Source organism: Gavialis gangeticus, unplaced genomic scaffold (assembly GCF_001723915.1).
Source record: "Gavialis gangeticus isolate Ggan-Ray unplaced genomic scaffold, GavGan_comp1, whole genome shotgun sequence".
NCBI lineage: Eukaryota > Metazoa > Chordata > Crocodylia > Gavialidae > Gavialis > Gavialis gangeticus.
The window spans coordinates 32,557,631-32,568,564 of record NW_017729029.1 but is presented as its reverse complement, the minus strand read 5'-3'; the positions used below and the strand labels follow the sequence as shown (position 1 = coordinate 32,568,564).

Genomic DNA, 10,934 nt, shown 5'->3' with positions numbered 1-10,934 from the left:
GGGGCTTTTGCGCCCTCCTGCTCCTTTTGATTTGTGTTGGGATTACCTCCCTTTGGGCTTGGAGGATCATCTCCTTAATGAGCAACCACTCTTCTTGGACACCTGGCTCCCCTCCCCTCCGGGACCTCAGTGCTTCTCCAACTATTCTCCTTAGCTCACTGAAGTCCACCCTCCTGAAATCTAGGGCTGCTGCCTTGCTGCAGGCCCTTGCCACCTTGCGCTGGATGATGAATTCCAGCAGGCAATTATCACTGTCACCCAGGTGGTTGAGCACCTGCAGCCCCCTCACCAGGTCGATACCCATGGCCAGCACCAGGTCCAACAAGGCGTCTCCCCTGGTGGGGCTGTGCACCTCCTGGGTTAGATGGAGGTCCTGCATTTGGGCTAGGAATCTATGTGAGCAGTCAGACCTAGCTGACTGCTCTTCCCAGCAGATGTCTGGAAAGTTCAGGTCCCCCATGATGACCACGTTCTTTGACTACCTCCGTGAGCTGACTTAAGAATTCCTGGTCTAGCTCCTTCCTTTGGTTGGGTGGCTGTAGTAGACCCCCACCGTTAAGTCTCTTTCCCCTCGACTGCCTTGTATTCTAACCCAGAGCACTTCCATGTGCCCCTCCTCTGACTCTGTGCTACCTGATGAGGATGTGTATTCCTCCTTAATGTAGAGCGTCACACCCCCGCCTTTCCTCCCTGTCCTGTCCCTCCTGTACAGCCTATAGCCCTTGATATTCACCGCCCAGTTGTGCTTTGGGTCCCACCATGTTTCAGTGAGCCCCACTGTCTGGGTTGGTGTCAGCTAGCAGGAGGGTAAGTTCCTCCTGCTTGTTTCCCATACTATAAGCATTTGTGTAGAGGCATTGTGTAGAGGGGGCCAGTGCACATGTCCTCCTGTGGACATGTACACTGGCCCCCTAATCACAGCATTGCCCTGGTCCCTGTTGCTTACCTGTGTATATGTAAGCATATACACCCCTAGCCCCACCCCTCTGCTTCCCAACCCGAATAGAGACAGGCAGGGGCAAGGGTCTGGCCAGATGCTGGCCCCAGAAGGGAACAGGGAAGTTAATTCCCCGCTCCCTCCCCTGTCCCACCAGCAAGACCTGTGCTTCTCCGCTAGCTGCACTAGCATCAGGGGCAGGGCGAGGCTGGCAGTAGCCTGGGCTGAACTGGCAAGGGAGGGGTTTAATTCCCTCCTACCTGTCCAACCTGCATGGACCTGAGCCAGGGTCCACCAGGTACAGCCCCCTTGCTGCTGCAGCACCGGGGTTGGGCCTGGCCAAACACCAGCTGGCATGGCCCCAAAGGCAAAGGGGGCAGGGTGGGGAGTTATTCTCCGCTGCCCCCGGGGAACCGCAACCAGAATCTGCCTGCCCCGACTGTTGCTGCCGCTGCTTGCTCCCTGCTTGGGGCAAGCAGCACAATAACCCCTGTCTGCCAGATGCTGGAGGAAGGAGAGAATAACCCTGCTCCCTGCCCCCCCGCCTAAGGGGCCCTGCCAGCCAGCCTCTGGTTGCGCTCCTACCCGGCCACTGGAGCGGCAAGGGGGCAGGGCTCTTGATGGGGGCAGCAGCCCCCGTCACAGTGTCTGGGGAGCACAAGCCTCTTGCTGGCAAAGGGCCAGCTGTGAGGCGAGCAGAACTGCTGTGGACTGCATGCGGCAGCACTGGCTCGGAGGGGGCCAGAGCCCCCACCATCATCGCCATCCAATCCACAGCACCTTTCCTCGCCCTGCAGTGTGGCCACTGACTGGGAAGGGGCTCGCACTCCAGGAAACCATGACAGGGACTGCTGCCCCCATCACAGTCGCTCCCCCCTCGCCACTCCAGCAGCTGGGTGGGGGTGAGGCCACTGGCCAGCCTCCAGGGGCCCTTAGGTGGGGGGCAGGGAGCAGAGTTATTCCCCCCTCTACTCCGGGGCACTGCAGCAGGGTCTGCCCACTTTGACCACTACTGCTCACTCTGTACCCAGGGCCAGCAGAGGAATAAGGCCACTCCTGCCCCCTTCCTCTGGCATCCTCTCCCCTCTGATGGATGAGGCAGGAGCGGGTTTATTCCTGCTGTGGTCCCCTGGGGGTAGAGGAGGGAATAACCCTCCTCCCTGCCACCATCTAAAGGGCCCTGCCTGCCAGCCTCTGGCCCTGCCTGGCTGCTGGAGCAGCAAGGGGGGAGCAACCATGATGGGGGCAGCAGTCCATGTCATGGTTTCCCAGAGCATGAGCCCCTTCCCAGCAAGGGCCCACACTGCGTGACAGGGAAAACTGCTGTGGACTGGACAGCAACGGCAGTGTGTGGGTGTGTGTGGGTGGATTGGGGCACTCTGGCCCCCACCTTGGCCCAGTGCTGCTGTGTGCAGTCTGCAGAAGTTCTGCCTGCCCTGCAGTGCAGCCCCCCCGGTGGGAAGAGGCTTGCGCTCCCTGGAGACCATGACAGGTGCTGCTGGCCCCATCAAGAGCCCTGCCCCTTTGCACTCCACTGGCCAAGCAGGGGTGTGGCCAGAAGCTCGCCACCAGGGCCCCTTGGGCAGGGGGCAGGGAGTATGTGAGGGCAGAAGGGGGCTTATTCTGTTGCTTGCCCCAGACAGGGAGCGAGTAGTAGTAGTGGTGGTCAGATCCTGGCTGCGGTCTCTGAGGGGCAGAGGGGGGAATAACCCTCCTGTCCCCTCTGCTTCAGGGGCCATGCCATTTGGTGCTTGGCTATGACCAGCCCCACTGCTGCAGCAGCAAGAGGTGAGTGCCCAGCGTACCCTGGCTTAGGTCTGTGCAGGTGGAACAGGGAAGGGGGGAATTAAACCCCTCCCTGGTCAGTTCAGTCCAGGCTACTGCCCAGGCTGGCCATGCCACCCCCAGGACAGCTTCCCTGCAGCTGGGTGAAATGTGCCTGCATTTCTTTCACTCCAAAAGGGAATGTCTGTGCACTTGCAAATTGGTTCAACTGAGGCACGTTAGAATAATCTGCAAAGATTGAATCAAATCAGGCCCCAGCTTTTTTTATTTCTGTCCCTAGCCATTCTGGTGTGGTTCTCATTTTTTGATTTTGACCAAAAATACTTTCCCAAATGAACTTTAACTGAAATCAGTATATTACTGATCACCTCTTCTGATCATCCAACAAATATGACACTAAAACAGTGAAATAAAAAACAATTACTGTAAACATACAAGAACTTACAGTGTTTTGCAATATCAGTTAGATAGCAATATCAGACCTTAACATAAATCAGTAAGATACTATCGCAATTGCCATTATGTTAAAAATTAACAAAACAGCTTATATCTGTGCTGTCTGGCTATAAAATATTCAAATTAAAATGGATTCACAAATTCAAATTCCTTAAAGGGTCCAGAGGAGGGCCACTCATATGATCAAGGGACAGCAGGGTAGATCCTATGAGGAAAGGTTGCGGGACCTGAACCTGTTCAGCCTTCAAAAGAGAAGGCTGAGGGGGGATCTTGTGGCCTGTTATAAACTGGTTAGGGGGGATCAGCAGGCGCTGGGGGAGTCCCTGTTCCCCCGAGCGCCGCAAGGAGTGACCAGGAACAATGGTCACAAGCTGGCGGAGGGAAGGTTTAAGTTGGACATCAGGAGGCGCTACTTCACGGTCAGGGCGGCTAGGGTCTGGAACCAGCTTCCAAGTGAGGTGGCGCAGGCTCCCACCCTGGGGGTTTTTAAGAGGAGGTTGGATGACCACCTTACTGGGGTCGTTTGACCCCAGTGCTCTTCCTGCCATGGCAGGGGGGCGGACTAGATGATCTGCTAACGTCCCTTCCGACCCTAGAAACTATGAAACTATAAAAGGAAAAAAGGCATTTTTATGGGACTTGCAGTCTAGGGCCACATTTTCAAAAGAAACACCTGGCTGCAAAAAGAATACTAACCAAAATAAGTCATGACAAGCTATCACAAAAATACCTCTGAGTTGGTTTAAGAATGTGTCAAAATTGCAAATACAGTAATCTACAAAGACCATCAAAAAACTTGATATTAAAAGAGACTACTTTTCTATCTTCAGGAAAAAATATGAAATTAAGCGTCTACCATATTCTCTATTTAAAACATAAATACTATTAATTTCTATTTTTTAGTATGGCTGTAGCCATAAGCCCCAAATATCAAAGCTCCCTTGTGATAGGCCCTATGCCAACAAGCACATAATCTAAAACAGAAAAGGTGGGAAGAAGGGGGGAGAATGGTTGGAATTACAAAATTAAAGCAGAGTAAACAATGTTCATTCTGCAAATGACACATTAGTTCCACAGTTTAAAAATGGTCTGTGTGTTATAATATTATATTATTGAGCGAGTTTGTCAAGATACTAGATAAAGAGACAAAAACTGTACGAAAGTGACTGGGGAAGGAAAAGAAGGTAGGGAGTAAGGACTGGAGGTAAAGAACAGTGCCTGGGAGAGCTGGAGTAGACAGCTAATCAGCACAACAAAACAGAGTAAACCTGTGGGACATCAGGCACTGACCATGCCACGTCCTTTATAGTTTTGGGTCCCAAGGCACGCTGAGAACAACAAATAAGATACATACACCACCTATAGGAAAAGGACATCAGGAAATCTCTTCTTCAGCTGCTTCTCTATGTTTCTGCTAGGTTGAGGATAATATCTACTCTCTTTATTGCTTCTTGCTTTCTCCTTCCTCAAGAAATATACAGCAAAATAGTATTATCACCTCCCACAAAATTTACCATCTTTGGACAAGACACCATTCACACTAAACTACCCAAAATATTGTTTTGTAACAGCACATGACCACTGTAAACATCAAACAAGTGGCCATGCTCTCTCTCGTGACATAGAAACAAGCTGACAAGTACTATTATAGGTCTGTCAAAATCTAGATTTTAGAATAAAAAGGGTTGTTGGGTTTTTTTTTCAGCTTCATAATGCTTTACTGATAACAACAGTAACATTCACATTTTTTATTTAATATGCAGTCTAAGTTTTCAGAAGGACAACCCTCCTTTGCAGTTTGATTTTTCTGGAGGGACATCTGCTGTCTGGATGACATATAAGCTCCTGCTAAATACTTCAAAAATGTATAGGCATTCACAGGAACACAAACTATAAACAGCTTTCCCTCTCAGTACAAATGAACATATTATAGCAGGGTATTGAAGCCTTTTTTTAAAATGAGATAAAGATGGTGGCTCCCCTAGAGATATCTGATGTAAATAAATGTTAAAAAGTTATGTAAATTCAAGTTTGGAAGGCCTCAGTACTTACCCTGACTACACTGAAGTCCAGTTTAGTTTCTTGTGCACACTGTAATATGAGCTGAAAGCAATTTTTACTTTGATTTGTCATTCCATTTTCATAATAACGCTGTAATATCCTTTGTTGTTCTACAGTAAATACAGAACGCAGATTCATCTAAAAATAAAAGAAGATACTCTGAAAGTTGGAATAAAAACTTTAATACTTGTAGAATTTACAGGCTCTCATTTATCCAAACAAGCATAAAGCTATAGTTTATATAGTCACGTTTCTCTAACAAAACTTATCCACACTGTTACTTACTTTTCAAAAAAAAGAACTGTAACAAAAGCAGCTTTCCTTTGCAATGAACTTAGCTAGTGCACTGTATGTTCAATAAAAAAAGACTGTCACCCATGCATAGCACTATAACAAAAATGACTAAAATCCACTATCTAATTTCAATTAATACAGAAAAAAGGCTTCTTCCTTAAGTGCACATTAAGAAATGAAGAATGCCAGTGCTGCTAACCAGCAGGAGTTTCTCCACAAACAGAATATAAGCTGAAGTCAAATTGTTACACTGCTATGGTTAGAGAACTATGACATCACTGACAGAAGTTGTAAGTTACCTTTGTTAAACTTCTATGAGGTTCTTGCTCCAGTGCAAACAATCTCCTTATCTATCTTTCTTCTAATAATTAAGGAAAAACATGAGAAATAATAGCATAATGTGGCAAGCTTTACCATCCAAAAAGACACTTCAGCATCAACATGCTAAAATTATCAGGGCTAGCATATCTGCTATTCAGTTACGTGTCCAAAGGCTATTTTTTATTATTAACATTTTGGGGCCCGATCCTACTGCTCTTATGGACTTCAAACTCCCCACTACCACCAGTAAGGATTTGGTTGTACAAGAATGCAGGCTTGGGCTCTCCGAAGAGACAAGCTAGCATGTGAAGGCAGTGTCTGATCCCATGCTTCAGAAAGCTAAGAACTAGTGACCACAAAAACTATGTTTATACTTTCAGTACAGATATAAAAAATCATGCAGAACAAACTAAGAAACTCATCATCATCTTGTGGGAAAGGAAAAGAAGAAATCACCACAAAGAGAACAACTTACAGTAATTTACATATATGGGCTACACAGAATGTAGAAAGGACATCCACACATGAGATTGCTTGGGGGGTAATTCACCAGACTAGGTGAAAATATGAAATTTCCTCCAGAGAAAAGAAAACTTCCTTTGTAAAACAAGCTGAGTCTGTTACGTCTACAAAACAGAACAGTAGAATCTGACATGCCTTAACAAAAGCTTTTTCCTGAAATTAAGTCTTCAAAATAAAGTGTGTTACTTATAAGCAGGGAACCGAGTTTTCTGTTTCCCATGGAAAAATGTTGATTTTCTCCTTTAAAGGAGAAAAACACAGAATTTCCCTTTTGACGAGAGAAAATGCAGCTTTCCCCTTTTGCAAAGAGCGTTCTGCACATTGGCAGAGTTCCAGCCTACAAGAGCTATTTGCAAAAGGGCAGGAAACCCTAAGCCCTGGCTAGAGGGGTGAGGGCAGGTCTTGAGAATCATCACTTTCCTCTTGTGGCCTTTGGAGTAAGTAGGGGTTTTATGAGCTGGGCCCTGGGGGTGGGGGGCAACTGGGAACCCCCTCTGGAAGGGTTGGGTGGGGCCCTGACAGTCAGATGAGGGACATGCTGCCAGGGGGTCTTGGGACTGTGGTGAGATCTGGCAGGGCAGGCTATTGGATGGTAGTCACCCTGTCCTGCACTATAGGCTGGCTGCCTTGTCCCACTGTGGCTCATCCCAGTTGGGCTGCAGCAGGGGATACTGCCCAGCTGGGGTGGCAGTAGCTCAGTGAGGGAAAGAGGGACAGAGCATGGGCTGCATCCCTGCCCATGAGGCCACGTGCCCTTGGGGCAGAGTTGAGGCCTAGGGATGCTGCCCAGCCAGGGCACTGGGGGGCAAGCATTGTCCATCTGTTGTGCTGGTGGCTGCTACTGTGTGTGTCTGTGTATGTAAGAGAAAGATGTGGGGGGGCACTCTGGGTAGAAGTGGCTTCTAGAGCCAGGTCTGGAGCCCCCCAGGTCCACTAAAGCAGGGGAAGGCTAGCTTGGAAGGGAAGGGACTTGCCTAGCAAGAGGCAAGCCCAGCCCAATCCCTGAGGACCAGTCAAGGGTTTCCCAGGAAGGACACAGGGACTGCTGGGGCCTGGGCACAGGTTCAGAGAACAGAACAGCAGGGGCCAGCACTGCTCAGAGCTGCAAAACAGCAAGTACAACTGGATCTGCAGCCTGGTGCAGGGGGTGTGAGCTGCTGCCAGGAGAGAGGGAGTGAGGGGCAAGCAGGGACTGAGGATCAGGAGGGAGGGGCACTGGCAGGGCTGAGGGGGTGACTGTGGGTTCAGAGTGAGGGCCAATAGCAAGGGCAGAGCACCAGCATACTGTGCTGCTCAGTGCCACAAAGCAGCTGTGGGAACAGCCACAGCTGGACCCGTGTCTTGGTGAGTGAAGGGGGCAGGCCAAGCTCTTATTTTCTATGATAAAAAACCCAAAAATCAAACACCCAAATACATAGGTATTTAGAATGTAATGCATTATAGTGATTGAACCACTGGTAGACTTCTAAACTGGTTTAAAAGTGTAAATATATCAATAAAACATTACATTAATCTGGAATCTATATATAGATATATAGTGACCTTTCATTTTAAATTGTGGAAAACGCAGATTTGAGGTTGTTGGTTTTTTTTTTTAATCAGAGAACTTTGGGATTTATTTTAAATCAGAGAATTTTGGGATTTTAAAAACAGACAAAACCAAGATCCCTGCTTATAAGTTAAACACTGTACCCTATTAGAAACCTAAGGAGTCAATTATGTTTCGAGCACATCATAAATAACCCAAGTGATTTTATTTCTACTGTGAACTCGTAAGCCTGCTGAATTGTAAATTCTTCATCACTAAAAGTCATGAATATTTAGGACTTGCAGTAAAATACCAAGATTTTCCTAGGCCAGAATTTTAATGATGTGGTTTACTTCCCCCTAAATGCTATTAATGCAATAGCAGACAGAGGTAAGAAAAGCAGAATTGTTAAGGATATTTTTCCTTTAAAAAATGTTAGGTGGTTGTCCTAACAATACTGCAAGTTGAAGAGGACTTGTCATTAGAACAAGTTTCACCTCTCCTTCCATTCTTTATCTCAGTATCTGTTCTGACAGAAAGCATGTTCTTTCAAATACTAGCAGACATGCCAAACATCATATTTTGCAGGTCTGTTGTGCATTTCCTCAAAACAGGTAAAAACATCATGCATTAGTTGGAGGGACCAGGGTGTGGAGAGCAGGGGGACGATAGAGGTTCCAGGTCAGTATCCTATCCTCTGTTGGAAGCAGCAAGACAAGGAACTCAGTTGTAATGGAGGCAGCCGTCATTCCCTCATTTTATATGTAAGCAAAGCTAAATAAGCACTCACACGCACTAATGGCAGGACCAGGTATACAAGTTGCTTGGTATAAAGACAGCCCCAGACTGGTCTTCAGGAAAAGCAGATGTCCCAGATTCTGCAAATGACCCTAAAAGGGCTCCTGAATTGCAACATGCCATCTGTAACATCATGTACTCTGCTCCCAGAGCAAGGAACTGATAGTCACTAGATCTGTGCTATTTCCCTATATGGGCTGATCCAAACAAGAAGACCCTACAGCTAATAGTATGTCATATAGCAGATGTGGATGAGTTCCATGCTGTTGTTCTGAAGGTTTTTGAATCGAAACTTGATGACCATCCACATGGGAGCAGGAGAGGGCTATTTGCAATGGCCAAAACTTGTACTTGAAGTAAATGTATATTGAAAACACTGTATCAAACATTTTGGTTCTTAACTGGCTGCTGGATTACTAGCAATTTTTTATATTTTATTATATAAGCTATTCTTTAAAGAAGAAGTGTTCTACTGTAGTCCTTAAAGCAAACTGTAATTAAGAACAGCAAAATGATTTTGCCTGTGTACAAGCACCGCTGGAGGCATTGCCTGCCAGAGATCTAGAAAGGTCCCAGCTTGAATTAATGAACATTTTTTTCCAGAATTTCACTCCTGCAGGTGTGACTTCTGTCACTTACCTGGGGATTGGATATTCACAGGTCAGTGCTGATGCATGTAGCCAGGCAAAGTGCACTGGAAATGTTAGCTTGATGCTGCCCTATTGATAAAGAGGATTTCATTAGGGCTGTCAAACAGATGACTTGCACCTGTATGGAACTCACAATTCTGTGTTTAATAGTTATATGACCCTATAGACATGTACCTTAGGTTGTTTGTTTTTTTAATTAATAGACATAAAATATCATTCCTGTAGCTGCAAAAGATTTGACAGATATGCCATGGGCCCTAAAACTGCAAGCACAGCCAGCAAGCAGCCACTTGCAGGGAGCTATAATGGAGTCACTGGGTGTGTCTACATGAGATACTTAACTTCAAATTAGCATAGTTTACTGCAAAGTAAGCATGTGCGTCTACATGTGCACATACTTACTTTGCAGTAAATCTCCTTAATCCTAAGTAAATTTGCTACCTGCAAATGCAAGTAGCACATTTACTCGAGATTAGTATTGATGCCATAGCGCTTGTACAGACAGCTAACAGGGAGCAAAAATCTGCCCCTAGTCAGCCATCTACCAGGGAGCAGGAAACAGTTCCCTGTCCCCACGAGATGCCTGCTGCTGGGGCAGTCTCCAAGCTCCCTGCTAGACTGCAGGGGTCACGCCGGGAGACAAGAGTCTCACAGTTGAGAAGATGGCATTGGGAACTCCCTACTGGTGTGGGCTGGGGAGCTAGTTTTCCTGCCCAGCTCCGCAAGCGCGCAGCCGGGGGGGGGGGGGGGGGGGGGGGGGGAAGCCGGAGAAACAAGCTCCGCTCCATGATTCACGATTGTGATCGCAGAGCAGGGGTTGGGAGCTTAGGGACAGTTCCCCTCCCAGCCTGGAGCTGGCTGGGGCCTGCCCCTGATTGGCACAGTTCCCAGCCAGCCCCAGGCTGCGCAGGGAAGTGTACGCAGTGTGGCGGTGGCTGGGGACTGTCCTGTTTTGGGCGGCCCCAGCGAGCTCCTGGCTGCACAAGCAGGCTTCCCCATGCAACCTGGGGCTGGCCAGGAGCTGTCCCAGTTAGGGGCAGATTCCAGCCCCATGCCCCAATCAGGAGATCAAGGCACAGGGCTTGGAAAGAGCTGTAGGGGTAAGGGCAGCTAGCTCGCCCCACCAGAGGATCCAAGCAGGGGGCTGGGACCTACCCCGCCCCCACAGCTCTTTTTAAGCCATGCCCCTGACTGGGGAGTCAGAGCCAGGAGCTCCCTGCTGCCAGAGCAGGGGAACATTGTCCCCGCCCCAGCAGTAAGCAACTCTCAGGGCCAGAAGACAACTGTCTCCTGGCCCAGTGCTCCCTGCCAGTTCCTAAGCTAGCACTTAAGGGGAATCTGGCGCTCCCCCCCACTGGCAGCAGGGGCCCATTGCAGGTTTGCAAGGAACTGGGTGCAAATCTGCTCCCTAATCCCCTCATGTGTAGATGCCTGCTCAAAAACACTTACTCCAGAATAGATTACACCAGAGTAAATTTGGGCCAGAGTAAATGCATGTGTAGATGCCTCCACTGAATGTTTGAGAAGTTTATCCAATCATTCCTAGTCATTTGAGAGGGGTGGGGGGGAGGGGGATAGAGGA

General features: G+C 48.1%; 1 protein-coding gene across 3 annotated transcripts in view; it reads right to left on the bottom strand.

Moving 5' to 3' along the window:
• The window catches only part of HDX (highly divergent homeobox), a 119,501-nt gene extending 113,052 nt beyond the window's left edge, over window positions 1-6,449 (bottom strand). For 2 of the 3 annotated variants that reach the window (XM_019521385.1, XM_019521388.1), the window contains exons 1-2: window positions 5,833-6,447; window positions 5,231-5,377 (exon numbers count right to left, since the gene is read on the bottom strand). In XM_019521385.1, coding sequence (XP_019376930.1) covers window positions 5,231-5,377 — 147 coding nt within the window. In that variant the 5' untranslated portion in view covers window positions 5,833-6,447. Of the gene's footprint in view, window positions 1-5,230; window positions 5,378-5,832 lie in introns of all 3 variants that reach the window. The other variant, XM_019521387.1, reaches the window with a different exon arrangement.
• Window positions 6,450-10,934: the final 4,485 nt, after the last annotated feature.